Genomic DNA, 27,608 nt, shown 5'->3' with positions numbered 1-27,608 from the left:
TAGAGCCCGTGCTCCGCAACAAGAGAAGCCACCGCAATGAGAAGCCCGTGCACCGCAATGAAGAGTAGCCCCCGCTCGCCGCAACTAGAGAAAGCCCGCGCACAGCAACGAAGACCCAACGCAGCCATAAATAAATAAATAAATTTATAAAAAACAAATAGCAGGGCTGCCTGCACTCTCTCCCTAGACTCCACGGGCAGGGCGCCCCGGCACCCCAGGCTGAAAATTCCAAGAGATGGGGAGCTGCCCCAGCCCCCCAGGCGGAAACTTCCAAGAGATGGGGAGGGGTTGACAATGTCCCCCACAAAGACCCAGAGTCTGCGGCATTCCCTCAGTTGTCTATACTCTTCCCACAGGTGCTGAGGGAAGAAGACAGTGGGAAACAACCAGCCCTGCCCCTTACTTCAGCTCAGAGGCCGAAGGGGCCCGAGACCCCAGAGCTGCCACCCGCACAGCGCCCACCGGGGATCAGCCAGGCCAGAGGCAGCTCACCGAGCTTTTTTCTGGTTGTTTTATTTGAAAACCCTAGGGTGTGTCCCCTTCCTCAGCACACCCATCCCTACCCTAACCCCAAGACGTGACGATGCCACACGCACACGAGGCTGTGAGCTGCACATGGAACACAGGGGCTGTGCTCACGACGACATGAAAAAATATACATTATATATAATACACCCGGGGCCCCTACAAGCCAGCCACAGCCGGGTCCTGTAGGAAGGGCAGGGGCCGTAGGACCTCAGGCAAGGAGAGGAGGGAAGGGGGCCAGGAGGAGAAGCAGGGATCCCCAGAAGGAAATGGAGAGAGGCGGGCTCATAAGAGAAGCAGGGAAGGCCCGGCTGGGGGTCTGGTGGGGGTCTCCGTGGACAGGAGAGTAGGCAAGGGCAGGGTACAGGGTTTCCTTCAGTCCGCCCTACAACCCATACAGCGCGTGGCCGGCATGGGGAGAGACAGACAGGGGTGAGCCAAGGGGCCGGCTGCCTGCCAAAGTCTCCCACCCCGGGGGTGGGGGGGGCGGGGGGGGGGAGGAGCCCAGAGGCTCGGAGCGGGGTGGGCTGGGGGAGAGGGGGAGGGGGTGGGCTCCGGTAGGGCCACGGGGTTCTGAGATTAAAGGATGACTCTTCCAAGAGCTGCTCCCTCTGGGTCTCTCTTCTCTCAGCGTGTCCTCCTCTCTCTTCGGGGGGGGTGTCTGTCTCACCAGGGCGGAATCCTCTCTCTGTCTGGGGAGGGGTGGAGGCCTTAGTAGCGGTGAGGGGGGGTCTCGATGATGCGTCTCTCGTCGCTGCTGGGCGAGTCGGCTGCCTCGGAGTCGCTGCTGTCCTCATCCTCCTGCTGGCTGCCCGCAGCGCCCGCCATGGAGGCCTGCCGGCCCTGGTAGGACTGGGGACGGCAGGGAGAGGGGGAGCTCAGCGGGAGTCCGCATGCTGGCAGTGCGCCCCAGTTGCGCCCCGACGCTGCCGACACGCCCCGCCCCCCCGCCCCCCCGCGCACCTCCATGGGGTTCACAATAATGGTGAGAGCTGAGTCATCCCAGAAGAGGTCGGGATCCTTGGGGTCACTGGAGGCCCCCGGGGGCCCGCCGGCCCCCGAGACGCGGCGGTGCAGCGAGTGGATGCGCACGAGGCCCAGGACGACCATGAGCACCAGGAAGCCCACGCACACCACGATGATGAGGGTCGCAGCACTCGGGACCACTGCGGGGAGAGCCAGGCGCACCTGAGCACACTCCGCTCAGGGGCGGAGTCGGGGGCCTGGGCAGAGGGAGTCCCCGAGCAGAAGGCAGGGTCCATGATGGCCCAGAAGAGGGGTCTGCTCTGCAGAAGCTGGAGGAAAAGTAGAGCTCCCCCCGGGGAAAGGCGGAGATGGGGAGGGACAGAGAGCCTGCGGAAGGGAGATCTGCAGAGGAGGCGAGGGCAGGGGGAAGAGAAGGGCTCCCAGCCCAACGCTGTCCTGAGCAGCCCTGTTCTCAGCGCACAGAGGGCAAGGCCTGGGCCCTGCCGGGTCCTTCTGCCTGTGCCTTCCCCAGGGACCACGTAGTCCAGGAAGGAGGTCCCCAGAGCCCAGCGGGGAAAGGAGAGAGGCGGCCACACAGGCTTGACAGTGCAAGAGGAGAGAATGTTCTTTCTCCCGCATCGTAATAGGAGGAGCAAGCTCCAAGCGTGGCCTGGCACCCAAGCTGGGCACAGGTCCAGGGCACAGAGAGCAGCCCCTTCACGCGCCCACCTGGACAGAGCTCACCCCTGCTCAGTAACACCTCCCATCTCCTTGCGGGCGCGAGCCTCCTGGACACCTGGGGCCTCTGCTCCCCTTGGGGTACACCCACCTCCCCCTCGGCCCTGTCAAGCCTCTGGGCCCGCAGCCTCACTTTGAAGCCCGGGCTCAGGGGGCCGTGGACTCTGAAGGGCAGTGAGACGCAGGAGGGCGCGTGGACCCTCACTCGGACCTTAGAGCTGATGGCAGCAAAGCAGACGTGCAGGCGCAGGTACGCGCCCAGGAAGAGCGTGTGGGCACCCAGCTGGACCGGGCTCACCATGCCCCACACCTGCACCGGGCCTCTGCCGGCCTGCACAGCTGCCCACACCAGCCACCTGGAGACCTGCTCGCACGGCAGCATCAAAGGGACGCGCCTGAGGATCTCCACCAAGGCACAGGAGAGCCACATGTGCAGTGCCACCCAGCTCCCCGCCAGCTGGGCAGACCAGGAGAACCCCTGCAGGAAGGTGTAAACCCCACAGACCTGGGCCCTGAGGGCCACAGAGCCAACAGCCGTGAGCACAGCCTTGCCCACCTCCTGTACCCACACACACACATGCACACACACACACGAATTTACCCACAGCCTCTAAGACTCACATGCTGAAAGACAGAGCAGAGCGCAGGGAGCTCCCCACCCCTGCGGCACACCCATCCTCCGGCAGCACACACACGCTGCCACGCGCTCCAGAGCCACCCAGGTGTGGGAGCACCCCCTGCCTGAGTAGCCATACCACCCTCACCCCTCCCTGCGGCCGCCCTGACGGCGCTCTGCCAGGTCGGTCCCCAGCCTGACCTGACCCATAGCCCACCTGGGGCCAACGAGAGCTGACTCTGCTGAGCAGGCCAGGTGGGCTCCCGGGCACTGGCTCCGGGGAGAGACAGGCCTGGCTGGATGAGAATTTCTCAACTGTCTGGGGATGGGGGAAGGGACGGGGGAGGCAGAGTTGCCCTTTCTGCTCCTCTGTAGGCAACAGCCCCTCCCGCGCCTTCGTGTCAGTGGGTAAGATCCGAGGCAGTGGCCCCACCAGCAGGATGCCCCTGTAGCTAAGCCCGGGCTCTGGAAGGAGCAGAAACCCCTCCTCAGAGTGGAGGCCATAGCAGGTGAACTCGCTCTAGGGGCACAGTGATGACGAGCCAGAGCTGCTGTTCTGTGCCTTAATCAAATGCATTTGCTCCTCTGAGCCCCTGGCCTGGTGACGGAAGTGACAGGTTGACTGCCTGGAATAAGAAATGACCACAAGAAAGACAAAAGGCAGACCCTCTATCTGCAGGCAGGCAAGTATGGTTAGTTTCTAATCAGCCAGGAGGCCAGGGAGATGGGAGGATTTTTAAATCAGTTACAGACAAAAATCAAGAGTTTAGGAAGCACCGTCAGCCTTTCTTTCTATATTAGACCCAAGCAGTTGATTCTGGCCTTGAATGACCTCCAAGGACAACACGAAGGGGTGTTTCAGTTTTAGCCGGTGGCCCGTGTGAAACTCCTGGTTCCGTGTGATTGTGAGACAGGGTTGAAGCCCTGTCCACAGCCCCACGTGGAGCGCCCTTTCTGAAGAGCCTAGAGAGAAACGTCCTTCTGCTCTGGGTCCCCGGGCTTCTCCTGAAGCACTGGTTGGTCCCATCCTAGGACTTTCCTAACTGCTCAGCTTCCCTTCTGCTTCAGCTACAAGGAAGCTCAGAGTCCAAATGCTGGCCATTCTAGCAACGTCCCAGCATCTCACAGCAGGTATTTTATGAACTGACTTATCCCTTGGCTTCATCGTCTTCCTTCCTCATTGTCCTTTCCTCCTCGCTTCCAATTTCATTTTCTGTTTGTATCCTATTGCACTGCAGGTCTTTCTGCAAAGTCTCGGATACATGTAGGTAACAAACCGGGAAATGGTTCCAAACTCGGCTGCACGTTGGAATCACCTGCGGCTCTTTAAACACCCCTGATACCTGGCCCCCGACCCCAGACCTTCTGATTGAACTGGTCTGGGTATGGCCTAGGCACCAAGCGTTTTTACTGTTCCCCAGGCGATTGTGATGTGCACCAACATTTGGGAAGACTGGATAAATGTCTTCATCGCTCATCTTACCCTTCTCAGACAGCCTCGTTCTCCCTAAACACAGCTCCCCCATACCACCCACCCACCCTCAGTTCTCAAACTCTCATTCTCCCTCACGTCCATCTACGCTTCTACCCTTCAAGGTCCAAGCTCAAGGTCTGAATACACCACCGGACCTTCCCCGGCTGACTGTCCTGGTTCACACTGATCTCTCTTTCCTCATGCACTTGGGAGCTTCAGAGAAATGAAGCCCCTGTCTCGTTGGAGGGAATTCTATCTCTTACTCTTTTGCATGGTCAGAGTAATTTGAAATTGCAAAACCACAATCCTGTAACTCCACTCTTGGGGCTGGGAGGGAGGGGAAAGGGAGAGAACACCTTGAAGAGTCAGGAAGGGCACACAGAACAGGTTTGATGAAATGGATCTCCTGATAAGCTCAGGAGATGTCAATCACCAGGGCCCTCAGGTGAACTATGAACTCTGTGTCCTACTCAGGCCAAAATCAGGGGAAAAGGCAAAAGCAGGCTGCCGCTCTCAGGTGGGATCTCAGAGCAAGCAGAGAAAACAAGGGTGAGAGTCTTACCGAGCCCAGCAGCAACGCCAACCTGGACGCGCCTTGAGCCTAATCTGAGTGGCAGAACCCAGTATCCAGCCCCGAAGAGGCTGAGTGGGATGATTCCCAGTGAAAGAACTGGAGGAAGAGCTAGGGAGTTGTGGCCCCAAAAGTCTATTTAACAAAAACAGGTTTAGTTCACTCACACACCTCGAAAGCTTCCTAGAACCTTTGCAACTTGGTTACGCCTTATACTCCCTCCTCACACCTACTTCCATCTGCTTTGCTGTAGGAATCACAGGAAGAACACTTAAAAAGGCATCTGCAGTTGTTTTCAGAAAGAGCAAGGATGAAGGGAGCCAGCCCCAGGGAAAGGGAAACACAAGAGACAGTGCAGTGGTGGCCACTGCCCAAGGAGAGGAAAACAGACTGAACTCCGGGGGTACCAGGGAGCTAGCCTCAGTCAAAGACATACTGGGAAGCCCTAAGGAGCTCCCCCAAATTAGGTGCAACTATAAAGTAACGAGACTTTTTTTTTAAAGCATCAAACATAAATGGACAGGGTATAGAGGGTGATGGTTAGAGCACGGGCTCTGGAATCCTGCTGCCTGGATTCGAATCCTGGCTCCACCGTGTTTTAGCTGTGTGACCTTGGATAAGGTACTTAACCTCTCTGGGCCTCCATTTCTTTGCCTTTAGAGGGGATAATTCTAGTACCTATTCCATCTTTTGTCTGTAATGATTCACTGGGTTAATAGGTATAAAGCCCACGGGCAGGGTGCCTGGCACACCGATGTGTTCATTATTCTTCCGATTACATGGTTGATGTGCGAGCTGTCCTTTCAGGGTAGGGTTCAGTGACCATGACCTCCCAAGAAAGCATTTTTGGAACTCTTTAGGGAATTGCCTTCAGAGCCTGAGATACGCCTTTTGACTTTTTAAAAAAGTGACAAATCTCTGCCCTTTGAGAGTTGGTTTTATGTTTACAAACACAGAGCCAACTCTGACAAAAGTGGATGCTGAAGTCGGGTAATACTGAACTGGGCCAAAGGCAAGGTGTGTACCAAAAGGAACAAAAATAAATGCACCTCATAAATTGACTTTGAAAGCAATTCTCAAAAGGGATTCCAAAAATCACTTCCAGCAACTTCAGAATCATTGCAGTCTTTAACAATGGGGGAGAAGACTCATTTTATAATATTAGGTGTAAATATTAGGTTACAAAATAGTTTGATCCCAAGTTTGTTAAAAGAAAAAAAAATTACAGGCACAGACAAAAGTTGGCACATAATAATAACACCATATTAACAATGGCCAATTGTGGTGGAATTATGGCTGACTTTTCTTCTTTATACTTATAGTTTCTAGTCTATAATTAAGTAACTCTTAAATTGTGAATTAAAAACTGCATTACTAGTAAACAATCATGGCCAGGGAATGAGATTGCTTTGAAGGGCAGTGCTCCAGCTGGATGTAATACTTGGCATGTTTGCATATTTTGTTTTAGAAACAGTCTTATGACTTTATAGTTAGCACATAATTACACACGCAATAGCACCAACTTTCTCCTTGAGGATAGGAACTGTATCTGTCCTATAAATTTTGTATTCTTAACTGTATTGTGGACAGTGCTAGTACACAGTAGGTGCTTAATACATACTTGGTAGCTTCACTATTGAGGATCCCTAGGTCCAGGGCTAACTTGATATTGTTGGGGGAGGGCAGCAGGAACAACAAAGGCTAAACCCACACTGACCATGATCCCAGGCATGAGTGCCCCTGTGATGACCCAAGGCTCGGACTCTCCACTAGGCAAAGTGAATGATCTGGGGGATAAAGGGATTGGATCACGGCCGTCAACTAAGTCAAGTTCCACAGGGAACAGAATCCATGGCTCCACCCCGTTCCTCCCCCCACCCCACCCCCACGGCCCAGTGGTGGAGGGGAGGACGCTCGTGCCCACCCACTCCCTCCACCCACCCGCCCGGCTGGACCCACGCAGCCTTACGTACTGGAGTTCCGGTGAGAGCTGGCCAGACTGTGTCCAGCCATCTCAGGTGGGGGCTGGTGACCTCGGTGCAGGAACTGCTGGGAGCTGAGCATGTGGCTGGGGTGAGTGACCCGGTTCACGCTGTGCAGGACGCTGACCTGGGGCGAGGGCAGGCTCAGTGGGCACGCTCGCTTCTCCCCGCCCCTCCTCCAGCCCCCGAGGGCCCAGCTCTCCCCCGCTGCCCCCCAGCTTCCCCGCCGGGGCCAGGAGTCCCCTGGGCTGCAATTTCCATCCCCACGCACCAGCAGGTTCAGTCCACCCCACCCCACTCCTCGCCAGCGGGGTTGGCTGTGGAAGGAAGGGGACTCTGGGTACCTCCACGACGAATTCATTGCTGGAGTAACGCCCATTCATTTCTGAGCAGGAAAGCCGGAACTTCCTGGCATAGAGGGCAGCCCCGCGTCGCAGCCGGTAACGAGCCAGCCTCAGGATCTCTTCATACACAGTGATGCCCTCCACCCCTGGCGACCAGGAGGCAGCTCAGGGCAGGAGCCAGCGAAGAGGCCTGGAGTCTCTCTCCCAGACTCCCACCAGCTGCCACCCCTCAACAGGGGTGCGACCCGAGTTCTCAGATGGAGAGACGCTCCCCTGCATCCCCACCAGCTCCGACTGACTGGGATAGAGTAACCGAGGCTCCATTTCTGCCTCCGCCCTCCTCTGAGAGCTGGGAGGAGGGATGGAGAGAAGGAAATAGGAACACCCTGCAGGACAGAGGGAGGTGGCAGCAGGGGGGAAACGGAGAGAGGATAACACAGAAGTTCTCGGTGAGGCTCTGGAAGGGAACGGAAACAGGAAGGAACTGACCGCCTCATCTTCTATTCTCCCTGATGGAGCGTCCTTCAGAGAGGATGAGGCTTCCCTGGGAAGCTACCAACAAATCATTACCACCAGACGGTAAGAGATGAGCACTTGACTTAAAGCTATGCTGTGTCCATGAGATTAGTGAGACGCAAGACAGAGAAGAGGGCGAGTACCAAATGGCTAGAGGATTAGAAAGCTACTCAGAGGACTTCCCTGGTGGCACAGTGGTTAAGAATCCGCCTGCCAATGCAGGGGACACGCTTCGATCCCTGGTCCGGGAAGATGCCACATGCCACAGAGCAACTAAGCCTGTGTGCCACTACTACTGAGCCTGCGCTCTAGAGCCCGCGAGCCACAGCTACTGAGCCTGTGTGCCACAACTACCAAAGCCCACGTGCCTACAGCCCATGCTCCACAACAAGAGAAGCCACCGCAGTGAGAAGCCCGCGCACCGCAACAAAGAGTAGCCCCCGCTCGCCACAACTAGAAAGCCCGCGCGCAGCAACAATGAAGACCCAATGCAGCCAAAAATAAATAAATAACTTTAAAAAAAAAGAAAGCTATTCAGAGACTGAGCCAAAGAAGAGTGGAGACCAAAGTGGAGGTGAGCTGGGATGGAGAGAGAAGCTGGGAAAGAACCATCAGGAGCCCAAACCCCAGCCACCACCTCTAGGGACAATCCGAAAGCCAGAGGACATTCCAGGCAGGGAAGGTGCAAGGGGGCACTTGGCCACATCCCTGAGCCTAGAAGGAGGACCCTCTGAGTTTCCCAGAGACGTGACCATGGGGAGGGGCGCACCCAAGGAGAGAGGACAGGTTCTTGGGCCCCACTGACCGGCAATGGTGAGGTAGGCAGACGTGTTGGTGAGCTCCAAGCCTCGCTGCTGCAAGGACGCCACGTCCAAGAGCAGGCTTTCCCGCTCGGGGTCCAGGTCATCCCCCACCAGAGAAATCTCACAGCCATCCAGGTTGTGCACGATCTCATCCGACATGCGTGTGTCTGTCACTGGACAGGAGGCAGTCAGGATGTGGGTCAGAGCTGAAGGGCCCACCTCATGGCCACGCTTCCTCCCCTTCCGGGGTCATCCCCTGAGAGCTGCCAGCATCATTGTCAAAAACGTCACTACCCATCAACCTTCTGACACCCGGGGGTCTCCCGCTGGCTCTCGTTCCTAACAGTCAGTGGTTCTAGAAAAGTGAATGAGGGATGTTGTTGCTCTCATGGCCAGCCCCAGAGCTTCTCCTTCACTCTGGTTCCAGACACGGACCCCTTCTCTGGACACTATCACTCCTTGAGGTCACCCTTACCTGTGCCCTGCCAACTCTCGTCCTTTTTGGCCTCCACCTGGTGAGAAATGGAGCAAGTGATTTGAAGATCAGGGAACAAAGGGACCCCCTCGGGTCCCTCGAAGTCCACAGCTGGGAGGGCAAAATGAGCAGTGCCACTCAGCAGGATCTGAGGGGCATCAGGCTGGAGCACCACCACGTAGCCCTCCACGTCGGGGATGGAGACACAGGATTCTTCGCTGAAGCACCTATATGAGAAGAGGGAGAGAGGCAGCCTGTGACCCCATCATCCCCTCCCTTATAATCTATATTCTGACCACCACTCTGGGCCTCCACCTCTACAGAGAGCACCCCGTGTCAGGGAGGGAAAGGGGAAGAAAGGGGGATAGTGTCTCTGCACGACCATCACCCCCATAGCAAAGCTGGAGGGGGAGATACCCTTTCCAGGGAGGATACCACTGCAGGGAAGGGCCAGGGACAGAAGGTTAGGCAGCCCTGACCTATGGGGATGATGACATCACCAATGCCCTACCCCCAAGACCATGGAACATCTATCAAACAGTATTTTACAAACTGAACTTACAGAAATATATATACATACATAGTTCTTCACCCAAGATGTTAAAAAAAAAAAAAAGTGTGTTTCAGTACAATATCTGGTAGATACGTGTCAAAAAATATTCAACAACAGGGCTTCCCTGGTGGCACAGTGGTTGAGAGTCTGCCTGCCGATGCAGGGGACACGGGTTCGTGTCCTGGTCCGGGAAGATACCACATGCCACGGAGCAGCTGGGCCCGTGAGCCATGGCCTCTGGGCCTGTGCATCCGGAGCCTGTGCTCCGCAATGAGAGAGGCCACAACAGTGAGAGGCCCGCATACCAAAAAAAAAAGAAAAAAAAAAGAAAAAATATTCAACAACAAAAGTGGGGTGGGGGTGGGGAGCATATCAAAGGATGCCCTCCAAACAATAATTCAAAAAGATACATACATCCCTATGCTCATAGCAGCACTATTCACAATAGCCAAGACATGGAAGCAACCTACCTGTCCATTGACAAATGAATGGATAAAGGAGATGTGGTACGTATATACGATGGAATATTACTCAGCCATCAAAAAGAACAAAATAATGCCATTTGCAGCAACATGGATACAACTAGAGATTATCCTACTAAGTGAAATGTCAGAAAGAGAAAGACAAATATCATATGACATCACTCATATGTGGACTCTAAAATACGACACGAACCTCTCTATGAAACAGAAACAGAATCATGGATGTAGAGCACAGACTGGTGGTTCCCAAGGGGGAGGGGGTTGGGGGAGGGATGGAGTGGGAGGCTGGGGTGAGCAGATGTAGGCTTTTATACATAGAATGGATAAACAACAAGGTCCTACTGTATAGCACAGGGAACTATATTCAATGTCCTATGATAAGTCATAATGGAAAAGAATATTTAAAAAGCACATATATGTATGTATAACTGTATCATGCTGTACAGCAGAAATTACAAAAACACTGTGAACCAACTATACGTGAATTAAAAAAAAAAAAAAAAAAAAGGATGTCCTCCTGCTTGGAGTGTCTCCAATTCAGCCCCTCCAGTATCAGAGAAACACATTGCAGTAGGTGAGCTAATCTGACCATCTTGGACCTGCATCCACCATCCCATGAAGCCTCGCTGATCCTGGTACCAGACGAACCCTCCCTAGAGGACCAACAACAGCACAGCAGCTCGGGGAACACGCTCCCAGGATTGCCTCCAGCCAATCAGTAATTCTCAGAGTGCTTTCTGCTTTGTGAAGCATTTTGTCCACATTCTTTCATTTAACCTTCCGTGGCAATAGGGATAAGAAACCAAAGCTCTCGGGTCAAGCATCTTGGCCACATAAGAAATATGTGTCCCCGGCCAGGCTTGAACCCATTCTTCTCATTCCAAGTCCACGATTCTTCCACTAAACCACAGCCACCACGTAGGTTTGCATTAGTCGAATTTATTTTTAAACAAGTGCCCCCTTGGAAGTTCCTGGTGGTCCAGTGGTTAGGACGTGGCGCTTTCACTGCCCTGGACCCAGGTTCAAACCCTGGTCAAGGAACTAAGATCCTGCAAGGTGCACGGCACGGCCGAAAAAAAAAGGAAGTGGCCCTTGAACAAGCAGTCTTCACAGGGGAGGTGGTAATTCCAGAGCAGGGCCTGTGGTCCTTACACCCGGGCTAACAGAAATGATTTTGTTGAAAGGACTATCACACACACTACTGAGCAGGCCCAGCTTGACTACTGTAGCCAGAGGGAGAAGGTGTAACCTCAGCGGATACCATGAACGCAGAGCCCCTGAAGGTACCAGACACACAGTGTGCTGAGCTCCTGTGCCAGAAGGAGCAGGACCTGAGACAGTCTGCACAGTCGTCCAGCGAGACCCAGATCAAAGCCTCCTGGAAAACAACCCCAGCTAACTCTGGAAGCACAGACTCCAACAGACACTCCCACTGTGATGGGTGATCCAAAGGGGACCCAAAAGGTACTAGGGGGCTGGTCCAGACCCGAAGGACACTAATGAACGGGTCAAGAGATTAGAAATGGCACGCAAACCTTAAAACAAGAGCCAACGTGGTCACCATCACACAAACCCACGAGAGTTCAGAGTGGGAGAGGTTGTTTCTGGCTAAGGATGGGAGTGGGGCATTTGGCAAGGGAGGGTAGGAATAATCAAGAGAAGTAGCAAGTGAGCTAGCCTTTGGAGGAGGGCAGAAAGTTGACCCTAGAGTGGAGGGTGAGGAATACACGAAGGGGAGTAGAGGAACGTGAGGCAGGAAACGCTGGGCCAGATGGTCATGGGCTTTGAGCGCAAGTTTTGTGCAGTGGGCAGGAGGGAACCATGGATGTCTTCTTCAGCAGGGAAGTGTGAGGGTGGACATTCTGATTTCAGATCACTAACCTAGCCTCTGGGTAGAAACTGAACTGAAGTTAGAATACTAGAGATAGTCCACTAGTTAGGAGGCTAGAGCAATAGACCCGATGAGAGGTAATGAGAGCTGCTGGAGATGGAAAAAGAGGAGACAGATGCCAGACATGGGCGCAGAGCGGGATCTAGGTGACCTGGTAACCGATGGGGTGTGGAGGATAAAGACGGAGGAATCAAAGGCGATTCAGAAGCTGCAAGCCGGGGTAACTGCAAGGACAGAGACACCATTACAGAAGCCGAGAATTCAGGGGGAGGCGCTAGTTCAGGCATCGAAGTTCATTATTAAGCTTTAGCTCGTTTGTCTGAGGTGCTGGCAGAACTTCTAGATGGAGCTTACAACAAGCAGGAAGAAATTCAAGAGCTACGGAAAGAGAACAAAGCTAGAGAAAAAGATGTGGTAGCCAGATGAGCTTTCCAAGAATCCAAGAGATTAAAAAGAAACAACAACAACTTAGGGGAAACCTGCATTGACTGAATGGCTGCATAAATCTGGCTTTAAATGGACAGAGGTCCAAGCACTGAACACTGGAGGCTGGGGAAGCCACATGGACCAGGGCAAGGATGTGCATCACAGGAAGGAAGGCGCCGCTGGGTATCAGTCTCTCCCTGTTTCTCTCACACACACACACACACACACACACACACACACACACACACACACACACACCCCTCTATATTTTCTCCTTCAACCTCAAGGAAGTGTTAGGGTAGCACTAACCACATGGTAGCCCTAAAATGGAGAAATGAGACTTCTCTCTTTCTTAACCTCATAAAGGAAAAAGGCCCCTTCCCTCTACTGAAGGAGCAACGTCAGGTTCCCAGTCCTTGGATAAGCCTCTTCCCTGGGCGGGAAAGAGGTTGGAGGAATTCAAATAAGACAGTCAACAAAGAGGGTGTCAACTCCCCCCTTGTGGGGTTGCCCCATGCAGAGCTCCACCCTAAGCCAGAAGACAGAGCCCTCCCTCTGCCGTGACTCCTGAGCCTACGAAGGGGATGAAGCCATTCCTTGGTCCCTGAGGGATGAAGCCCTTCATACCTTCGTAGCTGGGTGAGAGCCCTCTAACAGCTAGAGTTCTGACTAGAACACGGTGGGGCGCATCCTCAGCGCAGATCTGCACCCACGTGACCTCATCTGCCGTGGCCTTCAGCTCCCCACCAGGACCACACCGTGGACCCCCAGCCCAATTCCCCAAAGCCCTGCTCCTGCCTTCCAAAGCTCTGGGAGGCCTGACAGTCATGCCCAGTCACTGTCCAGGGCTCAGAGCCCTCTCCTCTCCAAACCCACCCATGCCAGGATAGGGACAAGTCAGAGATGTTTCTCTTCAGATAGCTTTTGGAGAAACTGAGGCAGAGCAGGGGAGAAGGGAACACAGAAATCCTGACCCTTACATTATGTGATCCACCCACTGGATGGCAGTAGCTCCTAAAAACTGCCCCATCAACATAATACGGGGTGAAAATGCCTTCATATAACAGTAGCCAGTGTTGACAGAACAGGCACTCCTCCGGGCATTTGATCTGGATGCTATCATTTACCCTCACAACACTTCCATGAGTTAGATTCTATTGTTATCCCTGCTCTATGGCATTTTCTCAGTGCTAAAAAGCTAGTAAGGGGCTTCCCTGGTGGCGGAGTGGTTAAGAATCCGCCTGCCAATGTCCGGGACACGGGTTCGAGCCCTGGTCTGGGAAGATCCCACATGCCGCAGAACAACTAAGCCCGTGTACCACAACTACTGAGCCCGCGAGCTACAGCTACTGAGCCCGCGTGCCACAACTACTGAAGCCCGCGCACCACAACTACTGAAGCCTGCGCGCCTAGAGCCCGTGCTCCGCAACAAGAGAAGCCACTGCAATGAGAAGGCCGCGCACAGCAACGAAGACCCAATGCGGCCAAAAATAAATAAATAAATTTATTTTTAAAAAGCTAGTAAGTAAAAGACTCTGTGTCCATAACTCTTAGGCTTTCATGACCTCTCAGTCTGTATTTTTAAATACCTAATATACTTAAACCTTGAAGTAATGCACAGTTTTTCATTTAAAGAATTCAGAATCCTTCACTTAGAACTCAAAAGTCAGCAAACTTTTTCTAGGAAGGGCCAGACGGTAAATATTTTCGACTTTTTGTACCAGTCTCTGTCCCAGCTACTCAGCCCTGCCATCATAGGGTGAAAGCAGCTCATTTCCATAAACAATATGCAAATGAGCAGCAGGCCAGATTTGTTCCTGGGGCCATCGGCTGCCAATCCCCAGACTTAGATCATCCTGTTTGATCTTGCAAGAGGTGGATGAATCAAGCAACTAGAGGTCTTTGCCCAAGGTCATCCAGAGAACTAGTACTGAGTCAGAATTAGCATCAGGTCTCCTGGCTCCCAGTCCAGTACCCTCTTCTGTCCCACTTTACATATCAGCACAGAGACACAGAGATTAAAACCCCCCAAATCCTGGAGGTGTGCTTCAGTGGGAAGAGTCATGAACCCTTTATTGGAAAATCTGAGTCTGGTCCAGGCTCTTCTCCCAGCATTGCTGTGTCAATTGGGCAGGTCAGTTTTTCATCCCTGAAACGAGGGAGGTGTGCCTAGCCGTCGGTGGTGCCTAAGGCCAAGGAGTTCTGACACTGTCTGGCTCTGTTCCGTGACTTGCCCGCCCACCCAACACTCACTTGACGGCAGTAGTGAGGCGCAGGGGTCTGACGCCGGGCGTGGCAAAGCGCAGAGTGTTCATGTAAGCCACATGCTGCAGGGCATGGTTGAAGGTCTCCACATCGTCCCCCTCCAGGGTGAGCAGGGACTGCGAGGGGTTCACGTGGACCTGGGCCCCAGACACAGACAGGGCTGAGAGCACGACCAGAGGCGGGAGAGGAAGGGAGCAGAGGTGGGGGTGGGGAAGGGCGGGGTCAGGGGCCATGCCTGGAGGGAGGGGGCTAGAGGAAGGGGCGATACCTTCATGCCTTTGCCCAGGCTCTCGAAATCCCTATAGTCCAGCCCCTCCCGACATGCATAGAGGCACTCGATGACCTCACGGCTCTCCAGGCGACCTGAGCGCACGCTGAAACCAGCCAGGTAGCCGTGGAAGTAGTGGTGGATCGGCAAGGGGTCTCCTAGGGCAGGAACACAGGGGCGGACCAGAGGTGAGAGGAGGCGTAAGAAGAGGGGGCTGAGAGAAAGAGCAGCAGGCTGGAGAAGGGAGACGGGAAGGAGCCAGGTGGAAGCCAAAAGAAGAAAAGATTGATGAGCGGCAAGGGAGGCTAAGGGAAGATGGGACAAGGCAGAGCGAGAAGACAGAATAAAACCGGGGGTGGGCGGGGAGGGGGGGGAGACGGAGGGCGAAAAATAGAAGCCACGGAAATGAGAAAAGCTTCCGGCAGAGGCAAAAAGAGAAGGAAAGCAGGACCAAAGGGAGGAAAGAGGAGACTCAAGGCAGAAAACGAGGAGAGTGCGCGAGGGGGTCTTCACGGTGCATGCGGGGAGCACCGGGAAGGATGCGCGTGAGCTTCAGGGATGCCCAGCTCTCCCGGCCGCGTGGCTGCCTCCTGCCCTCTGCGCTCTGCCACGCGGAAAGCCAGCACGAGAACCCTCGACTTCACTCCGTGGGCAGGAAAGGACACCGGCGCCCAGCCCGGCTCCATCTGGCCGCCCTCTCCCGGGCGAGCCCGCCTGGCTGCGATGCTCGGAGGCTCTGCCCCCTGGTGGTGGGCGAGGCGGTGAACGGTGAGGCCGGGTAGGGCCATGCGGACGCTGGAGCGGGAGCCGGAGCCCTAAACTGCGGATGCTAGCTCTCCGGCCTCCAGATCTCACACGCAAGTACCTGCTGTGGCGTCCGTACTGTTGTCGCCTCCCTTTTCCTTCTCTTTGTTCTTCTCCTCTGGGGGAGAAAAAGTGCCAGTGAGCTCAGGGATGTGTGGCCAGATTGACAGAGAGGACGGGGAGGTCTTCCAGGCGTTGCCCCTGCCTGTGTAGGACTTGAACCTCTCTGCTGAATCCCAACCCTCCTTTTGTCATATCTGAGATTATCTCAGGCCTCTGTTATAGACAAACTCCAAATATGCTGCTGAGGAAACACAAGGGCTCTGGTACAACACACACACACACACACACACACACACACACACACACTCCCAGAAGGAAAAAATGAAAGAAACAGCTTAAAAGTTAGAAGGTTGCTGACTCTCTGCAGGGTTACCGTCCTCCAGGGGGGGAATGGGCTCTGGAATCATCATCACTGGGATGGAACAAAGTGGGAAGTGACTGAAGTTACAGAAAGAAAGATGCTGGTGTTGCCTGAGCAGGAAACGCCTCCAAGTCAGAGGTGATGACCAGTCCAACAGGAAGGACACCTGAGGGGCTGTGGTCTCCTCCCCAAGAGATCTTTCCCGGCCTCCCTGCCCAACTGCAGGGCGATGAGCTCATGAGGTCAGGCTGCCCTTTTGCTCCTCCCTCAGCCGCTGGAGGCCCCAACCATTAGCGCCTCCATGGAGAAGCTCGGCGGGACTTACCAGCCCAGCAGGCCCCAATCATGAGCGCAGGCTCCCGTCGGGGCGGGTGGATGAGACCGTTGTCGTGGATGAGGGCAGGGTCGAAAGAGATGCCATCGGCATAGAGTGTGACCGTGGGGAACTCGAGGTTCAAAGCATAGTGGTGCCACTCGTCATCGCAGACCTGGGGGTGGGGAAGGGCAGGAACCTGTCAGTCACACCATCCCCAGGGAACGAACACAAGGCACCACCCCACCTCCTGGGAGGCAGGGGACAGTCCCTCGTAGTGCCTGTCCTATCAACAGGTCCTACTGGTGAATTGCTGCCCACCCAGCTAAAGGAGTAATATCCTTGCCCAGAATCTATCAGGCTCCAACCTCGTACCTAAAATTCCACTCTGCAGGTAAACCTTTAAAAGCATCAACATTCCTAAGAGGAGTCGGTCAGCAGGTGCTGTCCATCCCGAGTCCAAACAGAACTAAAAGCTGTGGGTTCCTGTGCCGTTTTCTCCATCTCCATTGCCACCCAATCATTCAAGTCCCCAGTCTCTCTGTTACAACAGTCTCGTCTGAGCACTTACACTCTTAGGTGTCTCCGAGACCTTCCTCGCATAGTTGCCAAAGGGATCTTCTTTTTTTTTTTTAATCTTTAAATCACTACTGAATTTAATGTTGTCAAACTTAGTATTCATTAACAACTCATTACATTTGAAAAGACTGGATTCTCCTCACTTCACAAATGTTCCCAAATATAAATGACAATTGTTGAAAAACCATAGCTAATTGCAAATTAAATAAATTACTTGTAACCAAATCTTTTCTGAAGCAAAATTAGAAAAATCCTTCCTATTTTTGCAACAAAAAAAAAATTTTTTTTTTTTTTGGCTGCGTTGGGTCTTTGTTGCTGCCTGCAGGCTTTCTCTAGTTGCGGCGAGCGGGGGCTACTTTTCGTTGCAGTGCGTGGGCTTATTGCGGTGGCTTCTCTTGTTGCGGAGCACCGGCTCTAGGCGCGTGAGCTTCACTCATTGCAGCTCGCGGACTCAGTAGGTGTGGCTCGCAGGCTCTAGAGCACAGGCTCAGTAGTTGTGGCACACGGGCTTAATTGCTCTGCGGCATGTGGGATCTTCCCAGACCAGGGATCGAACCCTTGTCCCCTGCATTGGCAGGCAGATTCTTAACCACCACGCCACCAGGGAAATCCAAAAGATTTGTATTTAATTTGAGAAATACATCCCAAATTTGGTGGAGGAGCACCTTCAAAATTTAAGATTTTTTTTTAATTGGAGTGTAGTTGATTTACAATGTTGTGTTAGTTTCAGGTGTACAGCGAAGTGAATCAGTTATACATATACATATACAAAGGGATCTTCTTACAATGTAAATCTGATCAGGTCACGTCCCTGCTGTAAACCCTTCAAAAGACTTATAGGACAAAATCCAAATGACCCCAACTAACAAAGTCCACCATACACCTGATTACTGTCCAGCTCTCCAACCTCAAATCCAGTCTTTGCCCTTGTTCACTGTGCTCTAACTCCCTGGTCCTCTTTCCGTGCTTGCAACATGTTGATCCCTTTCCTGCCTCAGGGCCTTTGCATCTGCTCTTCCCTCTGCCTGGAACTCTCTCTCACAGCTCTGTCTCATCCTTCAGGATGAGCTTACATCTCACTTCTATCAGACCTTCCCTGAGCAACCAATCTAAAGCGAGTTCCCTTCTCCTTGCCTCCTATTCTCTACCTCAGTCCCTTGCTTCTTTTTTCACAGCATTTATCACAATTTATCATGTTTATATGTCTGCTTACTTTTTAAAAATCTATCTCCTCAACTAAAATGTAAGCTCCATGAAGGCAGAGATTTTGTTCCATCTTAGACCCCATTGTATCCCCAGAACCTAGTAGAATGGCAGGGAATTGGTATTTACTAAATCTTTGTTGAATAAATAAGGGTAAATAAAAGAAAACTAGAAAGAGGAATGTTACCAGTATTAGCAACGTGGGAGAAAGATCCAGAAGAAGCAAATGGCAGAATATCTCTTTAGAAGAGTGCCACAACAGGACAGGAATAAAGATGCAGCCATAGAGAAGAGACTTGAAGACACAGGGAGGGGGAAGTGTAAGCTCGGACAAAGTGAGAGAGGGACGTGGACATATATACACTACCATATGTAAAATAGATAGCTAGCGGGCAGCAGTCACATAGCACAGGGAGATCAGCTCGGTGCTTTGTGACCACCTAGAGGGATGAGATAGGGAGGGTGGGAGGGAGGGAGACGCAAGAGGGAGGAGATATGGGGACATATGTATATGTATAACTGATTCACTTTGTTATAAAGCAGAAACTAACACACCATTGTAAAGCAATTATACTCCAATAAAGATGTTAAAAAAGATAAAAAATAAATTAAAAAATAAAAAAAGAGTGCCACAAAAAGCAGCTTTTGGAGACAGCCCTCAATTATCCAGTTTGTGGGTTTTCGTTCCCCTTTTTCTCTCTTTCCACTTCCTGCCTTTTTTCAGCCATTTGCTTACTCAGCCACTCCACCGGGGCTTACAAGAAAAACAGAAGGAGATGGAAACACAGCTCATCCCCACGGTCCCTGTGGTCAGCTGGGAGAACGAATAAAGAAGAGGCTGCAACTCTCGGCTCAAGAGATTTTTCTTTTCTTTTTTCTTCTTTTTTGCCCATTTTTATTTATCCCTCATAACCATGAAAATAGTGAGATTTATATACATATATATATATGTGCATGGATATATAAATATACAAACACACACACACACATATATACTGCTTTTTAGTCTATAAAGGTCTATTACATCATTTAATCCTACAACAACCCTGGGATATAGAATTCTTATTATCCTCAACTCATAGGTAAAAAAAAAACTGAGTTGTAAACATATTAACCAAGATTTCATGGCTAGGAAGTTCCCCTAGCGGGACTCAAACCTAATCTATGTACCTCAGATTACTTATTTCCTCAATCACAGCATGCTAACTGCTTGAGAGTCAGGCATCTGCACTGGTAAGGTTCTAGATAAGAAACAGATGAAAGAAAACAAGAGGGGAAAGATGGTTGGTCGGGTTTGGTGTTCGAAGTAATTTGTTCCCTACTTCCTTTTAATCCAGGAGTGCTTTCTGCAAGAGACAAGCCTTGGAAAAAGAGAACAAGAAAACGGAGCCAGGGCGGGGGGCAGGGAGGTGTAAAAATAGTCAGGAACTGAAAGTGGAGATTGAAAGAAGGGACACAGGGCAACCCAGAAAATGCCCACCCCTGCCCTAGGACCTCCTCGCCTGAAAGCAAGTTACATCCACCCAGCTTTCCCAGGAGCCTGGCTCCGGCCTCACCTGCTCCAGCTTCCAGAGGAACTTGACTGGCCGGGCACTCTCCAGCAGAGGCCAGTAGAGGAAGGCAATTCTGCAGCCGTGGACAGTCAGCGAGTAGTGAGAGAAGCCGTCCTCTGAGGGCAGAGGATGGGGACAGAGGTCAAACACAAAGCATGGGCAAAAACAGCTTCAAAGCACCAGGAGGGAGGGGATGCCGGATTCTCTTCATCCCTTCAGGTTCTCTCTCTCTCTCTCTCTCTCTCTCTCTCTCTCTCTCTCACACACACACACACAAACACACACACACACACACACACACAGAGTCCAGTGTCGGGCTTCTCTTGGGCACTCTGACTGGCTGAGGGGGGACACTGGCCAGCCTGCCCCCACTCAGATCTTTACCGGTCCTTTGGTTAATACAAACTTCATGGGCAACACTCCTTTTCAGGTCAAGAGAGATGAGCTCCGAGAAGAGGCAGAAATGAAAGAGCATGTGAAGGCTGAGCCCCTCAAGAGGGCTGTGCTGCTGCCATAGAGGGCAGAGGGGTCCTGGGGGCTGGAGCCAACTAGCCCTTAAAGAAGGAGGATGGGGTGGTGGAAGAGGAAGAATGGGCACAGCATTACTCAGGCTGGGACGGGGGGCTTTAAGGGGAGCAGGTCTGGGGGGCAGTCTGCTATACGTGGATGCAGCGTGATGAGGCAGCTGCAGATGAGAAGGGCGATGAGGGTTCCATCACTCTGAGAGCAGTAGGATCCCAGCTTGTCATGCTGGGAGTAAATCACAGCAATACGAAACCTAGCACTGCTCTCTGACAGATGAAGAGAGAGGAGTGACGCGTCCACAGTCACAGACTGGACGGTGACAGAGGCAGGACAAGAAGCCAGTCTCTCCACACGCAGACGGGTGCCCTAGGGAAGGCTCACCGTTTGGGACAGTGTTACACACGATGGTTTCCTCTTCCTTCTTGCCCTTGCTGGGAGTTACACCATGCTTCATCCACAAGGACAGGGTAAAATGGTCACTGAGGCTGTCCTGGGGCCCGGAGCCCAGCCCAGCGGTGCCACCCAGTGGCACCTGCACAGCTTGGGTGCCGTTGAACCAGTAGATAAGGCTGCTGTCCTGGCTGTAGTGCACCGAGAGGCCCGCCGTCCAGTTGGCATTGGGGCCGGGCATGGGCAGCAGATCCACCTCCCCAGGGGCCGCGCCTGCCGGAGCCCCAAAAGGCACAGGTGTCAGAGCGGAGAGGCAGCAGATGGGGAACAGGATATGCAGGCAGGGAGAGAGGGACAAGGAAAGATTTCCCACAGCTACGCTCACCGCCTCTTCTGGCCTTTCAGAGATGAGAAAGGAATGGCTAGGAATAGCTCTCCAGTGACCTCAACTCCAACTCGTCATCTCTCCCTGCCATTGTCCCATAATGTATCTGGTGCCTCTCTTGGGCCACAATTATGTATCTCTGCCACCCACATATTTATGTGCTCTTTGGACCACAAGAGATAGCCGCATGCCGGCAGATATATACATCTATGGATGGGCAAAGGAAGATGTAAGACAGATTCAGTATTTTTGGTTTTGGCCATAACGCACGGCTTGCAGGATCTTAGTTCCCGGATCAGGGATGGAACCTGCTCCCTCTGCAATGCAAGCGCAGAGTCCTACCCACTGGACCGCCAGGGAATTCCCAAGACAGATTATTAAGAAAGAGGCAGAGGAGTTTCAGGCAGAGGCTGGGGGTAGGGGGCACAGGGGACAGGCCCGGGGAGCCAAGGGGAGCACACCCACCACAGAGTTTCCTCAGTGCCCGCTCTGAGTAGTTGTCACGGTCACAGCCCTTGGCCACATGGTTGGTCTGCAGCTCTATGGTGGCCTGAATGTTCCAGAGAGGTTCATCACAGGTCTCCAGGCGGATACCAGGGAACAAAGCCAAGCTCCCGGCGCCTGGTGCATATTCAATCCTTTTGTTCCAGCCTGCAGGGGTGAGAGGGAGCTGGCAGTGGAGATGGAGATGGGCAAGGCAGTCCCTCCTATCCATTCTGCTCTGGCCACATCCACGGACGGACAGTCTCGGGCTCCTACAAAAATAGCCAGCCAGGGTAGGCAGCTACAAGCCTTCCCCAGATATCCCTCCCCTGACTCCTAGCCTAACCCCTGTGGTTGTCAGAAGGGATGCAAAGGGACACCAAGGTGAAAGATGGGTTACAAGACAGGTCCCAGAGCAGAGCTCCTCACCTTGCCAGCTGGGTTTACAGGTGGGCTTCACCTGGATCTCCACCTCAGCGTCATCCACCGCCCGCTTCTTCCCGCAGTCATAAGCCGTCACCGTGAACTTGTAGAGCTTCTCGCCACTGTACTGCAGCTTCTCCGTGTTCTCAATGTTCCCTGGGGTGGGGGTGGGGGATGGAGAGGGTCAGGCGCACTAGAGAAAGTCTGGGGAGGACTTATGAGCCAATAGGGCAGCAGGTGAATTAGACAGCGGGAAGCTGGGAGGAAGGAATCTAGGGAAGGAGGCTCCACATCTGGGAAGGAGGGTGAGGAATGAGGATGTGAGGGACAGAAGTGGAGGGCACAGCCCCGAGATGTCCTGAGGGACGCGGGCGCCCAGGGCGGAGCAGCTGGGGTGGCAGGCGCTCACCGTCGTTGTCGATGAGGAAGGGGGTGTTGGGCGTGAGAATCTCGTAGTAGCAGATCTGGCTGTACTGGGGGGAGCAGTCGCCATCGATGGCCTCCACCCGCAGGATGCGGTCGTACAGCTTCCCCTCGGTCACGGCCGCGCGGTACAGCCGCTCCACAAACACTGGGGCAAACTCATTCACGTCATTGACCCGCACGTGCACGGTGGCCCTGCAGGTGCCAGAGCAGGAGGAGGACGAGGAAAAGTCAGCCACAACTAGGAGTCCAGACAGGGAAGCAGAGCAGGCAGGACCAGCAGGTCCTGGAGCCCGGGGCAGTGGGCACGCTCATCCCCCCAGCCAGGGCACCAGGCACAGCAAGGGACAGGCACCACCGGGGAAAGGGTGACTGATGTACGGGGTGAGGAACGACCCCAGGGGATACCAGCGGCCGATTTTGATGACTTCTATACAGAATGCTATAGGTTGGGGACAGCCACGCGAGACAGAGGATTCTGTGTCCAGCCGGTTGTTCCTTCATGAGAGTCAAATCCAATGGGATAATCAAGGAAGATGCAGGGGCTTCCCTGGTGGCGCAGTGGTTAAGAATCCGCCTGCCAATGCAGGGGACACGGGTTCGAGCCCTGGTCCGGGAAGATCCCACGTGCCGCGGAGCAACTAAGCCCGTGTGCCACAACTACTGAGCCTGCACTCTAGAGCCCGGGCACCACAACTACTGAAGCCCAGGTGCCTAGACCCCATGCTCCACAACGAGAAGCCACCGTGATGAGAAGCCAGCGCACCACAACGAAGAGTAGACCCCGCTCGCCGCAACTAGAGAAAGCCCGCACGCAGCAAACAAGACCCAACGCAGCCAAAAAATAAATAAATAAATAAACCTTCTTAAAGAAAAAAAGGAAGATGCAGAATAAAAACCAAATTAAAAGCAAACACATTCAGGGAAGTGGCATTTGTACCAGAGTCACAAGTCATCTGACGTGTGCAGTGAGCAAGCCGGCCGTGCCCCCTCCCCCGCCCAGGCCCCCGCGGGGCAAGCAGAGGTTGGGGAGGGGCTAAGCCCTTCATGCGGAGCCCTGCCCCCAGCCCAGATCCTGGCACCCAGGGCGCAGAGGCAAGGGTTCTGTCTCTAAATGGGAAACTGAGTCATCACAAGGAGTGGTTTATCTCTAGTGCCTCGTAGTGGCCCAGGAGTCCTGACTGCCCATCTTGCTCCCATTCTCGAAGGAGAAGTGAGCTGGGAACAGATGTCGGAGCCCTGGGCCCCAGCCTTCTTCCCGCCGTAGCCATCTCCTGCCCACCCTCACCCACTGCTGTGTGTGCGCATGTTCTGTGTGTGAGTGTGGCACACGCTGCAGACGGCTGGACGGTCGGAAGGAATGTGGGTGTGCGCTGACTGTACCGTCCTCTTCCTCATTCTCTCAGCATCCTGACTCCGGGTACTGAGCCCTTTCAGTGTCAGGCACTGCAGCGCCTGCTTTTTATACAAACCATCTCCTTTCATCTCCACAGTAACCTGAAGAAGTAGGCATCACCATCACCCCATTTTACAGACAAGGAAAAGCAAATCCAGAAAGGCTAAGACGTTGCCCAAGGTCACAAGAGGCAGAGCCAAGATTAGATCCCACTGAGTTCTACCACGTGCTTCTGTCCCCTTGGCTGAAGGCTCCTGGACGACGAGGCCCCGTCCCTAAACCCCAGGAGCAGAGAGGGGAGGGGGTAGATAGTCAGTGACGGCGAGGACAGAGGATGGTGAGGGGCCTGGGAGGAGGTGGGGGGCCTGCAGCAGAGGGCAGGGGACAGGAGCGTCCTCACTTGTGGGACTTCTTGGTGTTAGCTCCGTCGGGGCCCTCGCCGCAGTCATAGGCCTGGATGGTGAAGGTGTGTTCCTTCTGGGCCTCGCAGTCCACGGGTTCCTTAGCCCGGATCAGCCCTTCTCCTGTCGCCTTGTCCAGGATCACGGCCTCAAAGGGCACCCCAGACCCATGGAGCCGGAAGCCACAGATCTCGCCTGGCCAGAGGGGGAGGGAAGGACGCAGGTCCTGCACCACCTCCAGGGTCTCCTTCCCACACTCGCCAACCCCCCTCAGGCTCCCACTTCACCTCTCCTTCCAAACCCCTGTCCCTTCTCTTGCACATGGAAAAGCATTCATTATCAGACAATCAGCTCCAACACCAGCTTCCCTGAGCGGCAACCTCTCAGAGCGCCCAGGTCTGAGACCTGGCAAAGTCTGCCTGCGTTGACCCCCACCTGCCCACGTCCTCCTCTCTGGCCCCCTTTATTTTACCACCGTTCCTCGCTGTGGCCCGTTTCCTCCTAGTCTACTTCTTCCTCTTCCCCCACGTCCTCACTGCTCTCCCTCCCAGGACCTCCCCTCTCCTCCCTTGCCCCTGCCCTCCCACCCACTTCTCTCTATCCTACCCGCCCTCCTCTGCCCCAACCCCACTTACCTGCATAGCGCAGGGGGGCATCCTTGTCCAAAGCAAAGAGTGGTGGGTTCAGCAGAACAGTGTTGTCATTCTCCATGACGATGCCCTGGTATTCCGCCTCGATCCATGGCTTGTGCTTGTTGGCTGCCCCGCCCAAGGGAGAGGAAAGGAAGCACCTGTGAGCTGGCCCTCTACCTCCAGACAACACACTCCAGCATCACCACCCTGTCCAGCCCCTGCAGAAGCACCTGCAGGAGAAAGGACTGAGGACAAGAAATCAGCCATGAAGGGAGTCAGAGGGTCTGCGGGAGGTCACAAGATAGACAGTTTCCATGGCCACAGCCTGCCCTGGGGGGAGGGGGACTGCCATGTCCCCTGGGAAACCTGGTCAGAAGGTGGAGACTTTCTTTAGGGATTTCAAGAGCTAGAGTGTGGACACCGGGCCTTCAGGGAGCAGTGGTGGGCCATCAGAAGGCCCTGGAAAAGGGAAGAGATAGATTAAGGGCAGAGTTGAGGTTAGGAAAAGCAGACTAGAAGCTTCCTGAGATCCTGATTGTTTATCATCTCCACCACCACCACCCCATTTCAATCTTGATCCCTTCTTCTCCCGGCCAAGCCCCATCCTAAGGCCATTCTCCCAGAGGAGAGGGAAGAGGAGAAAAGAGAGAAGGGAAAATATATAGGACAGAGGGAGGAGGACAGAGAGAGGCAGGGATGGAGCAGAGGAATCAATGCTGAACGGCTGGGCCCAGCAGAGCCGACATCCTCAGGGATTATCGAAATGGCCTAGAAACACGACAAATCCTCTCCCTGCTTCTCACCCTCACACCCAGAGAACACATTCATAACCAACACGGTCCTATGTCCCCCAGAAGGCCACCCAACCCCACACTCCCTGAGCCCCGCTCTTATACAGACTCATGGCTGAGTCCTAATTCTCGCCTACCCCACCCCTCTTCCCTTCAGCCACCAGCCGATCCACAATGGATGTGGGACTCACTCAGCCTCCAGATCTCCCCATCTGCTACCAGACTCAACTCAATCACGTCTCCTCCCCAGGACCAATCTCCCACCAGCCTGGTGAGGGGCTCCCTTCCCCTCACCAACGCCAACCTCCACGGCCTGCTCTATTGGATCCCATCAAGCCAACCCCTAAGCTCCCAGAGCACATCCACGATGGCCCATCAGCGAGACCTGGGCAGAGGAAGACATATCATCAGAGGGAAACTGAGTCTCCAAAAGGAAAGTCATCCCCAGTATGTCATGGTGAGCAAGCAATCCTGATTTCCATTCTTTCTTCCAGTGACATCCCCCAAAGCCTTCTGGTATCTGAATGCCGGCCCCTTCCTCGCGGAGGACCCACCATGACCCCCTTCTCTAGTGGCAGAGAAGAAAGCCACAAGATGGTGCCCAGAAGCCAGCACAGGAAGTGGCAGGAGGCTCGGAAGCCGGCTGAGGTCAGAGACTGAGCCGAGGATGGAGGGGCTGCGCACAGCTCACGCCCCACCCCACCCTTCTGCTGCCTTCCTCTCGGCCCCCGACTCTCTCCTTGTGTCCATCTCCTCTCACTGACTCCTGGGCTCCCTGTCTTCTCCCTCCTGGACTCTCCCCTCCCCCTCTCCTCACCTGTTCTTCCTGATTTCCCTTTCATTCCTCTCTCTCTCTCTTTTTTTTTTTTTTTGGCCTCCACCTTGACCCTGGTCCACCCCCTTCTCATCCCCTCCCACACCTCATCTCCCTTCTCCTTCTCCCTTCCCCTCTCACCACTCAATTAACACTCCCAGACACCCACCTCTGCCCTTCCCTGCCCGTCTCCACCTACTTGAGCCCTCGGCCCCCACCCCCTCCCTCCCTCCTGGTCCCTCGGACGGCCTCACCCAGCTGAATTTATCTGCTGTCTGCAGAGAGGGCAGCTCTGGTAACCCTCGGCCCAGCTGCATGCAGACGGAAGGTTACGGATGCAGAGGAACACGCCAAAACATACGTGCTCCGAATCGCTGAGCTGCAGGGAACAGTTTCTCCCCAGGATGGGATGGAGAGGAACCAGATGGATGTGCTACACACCCTCAGCCCCGGCACACCCCGGTGAAAACGGAGACCCGCCCAGAGATGTGCATCGCCCCTCAGGGGCAAGTCCTTCTGAGACCTGACATAGCTCCAGGAGGGAGAAATTGGGGGAGGGGGAGAGAGAGAGCCCAGGATGGGAATGGGGACCAAATGGGAGCAAGAGAAGCACATGGGTAGAGATGGACCAGAGAGGAGGATGTGGGAAGGGGGATGCGAGGGAGAAGAGAAGGGGGCAGGTCTGAGAAAACGGATGGGAAGGGAGGTGGTCTGAAGAACCACCTGTCATGGGCCAGGGAGCCTTAAGGGCTCCTGCCCACCCCGCCCTGCCTGAGACCCCTCCTTCAGTGCCCCCGCCCCCCGCCTCACTCACCTTTGTTGCAGGAGCTGGAGGGGAGCCGGGAGCCGAGCAAGAGGAACAACAGCAGGAGGGTCATGGTGTGGCGCGGGCAGCGCCGGGCCCCGATCGCTCTCCCCCGGGAGCCTCAAGCCCGCGTATTCCACCTTGGGGGAGGGATGCAGGGGCTCTCCAAGGAGGGGAGGGAAGAGAGCAGGCAGCTGGGCAGAGACAGAAAGGAGCCTGCCGCCCACCCTAGTCCATAGAGCAGACCTGAGCAGCCCCCCAATCTGGGCGGCTGAGGTGGGGGACTGGCAGTGGCTTCTTCTCCTTCGCTCTGGAGCCCCGCGTCCTGGCTCTTTCTCTCATGCCCACCCCATCCCCGCTACTGCAGGA

General features: G+C 54.2%; 1 protein-coding gene across 1 annotated transcript; it reads right to left on the bottom strand.

The window, feature by feature from the left end:
• Window positions 1-127: 127 nt before the first annotated feature.
• CLSTN3 (calsyntenin 3) lies at window positions 128-27,608 on the bottom strand. The gene is made up of 18 exons (XM_004279086.3): window positions 27,249-27,608; window positions 24,833-24,955; window positions 24,197-24,392; window positions 22,387-22,595; window positions 21,984-22,133; window positions 21,537-21,722; window positions 20,678-20,959; window positions 19,775-19,887; window positions 16,449-16,611; window positions 15,761-15,817; window positions 14,896-15,053; window positions 14,616-14,764; window positions 9,011-9,237; window positions 8,538-8,708; window positions 7,217-7,362; window positions 6,864-6,999; window positions 1,489-1,691; window positions 128-1,377 (listed from the first exon to the last, which is right to left on the bottom strand). The coding sequence occupies exons 1-18, from the start codon at window positions 27,310-27,312 to the stop codon at window positions 1,237-1,239; spliced, it is 2,874 nt and encodes a 957-aa protein (XP_004279134.1). The 5' UTR covers window positions 27,313-27,608; the 3' UTR covers window positions 128-1,236.

This window comes from Orcinus orca, chromosome 11, assembly GCF_937001465.1.
Source record: "Orcinus orca chromosome 11, mOrcOrc1.1, whole genome shotgun sequence".
NCBI lineage: Eukaryota > Metazoa > Chordata > Mammalia > Artiodactyla > Delphinidae > Orcinus > Orcinus orca.
This window is presented reverse-complemented; position numbering and strand designations above follow the sequence as displayed.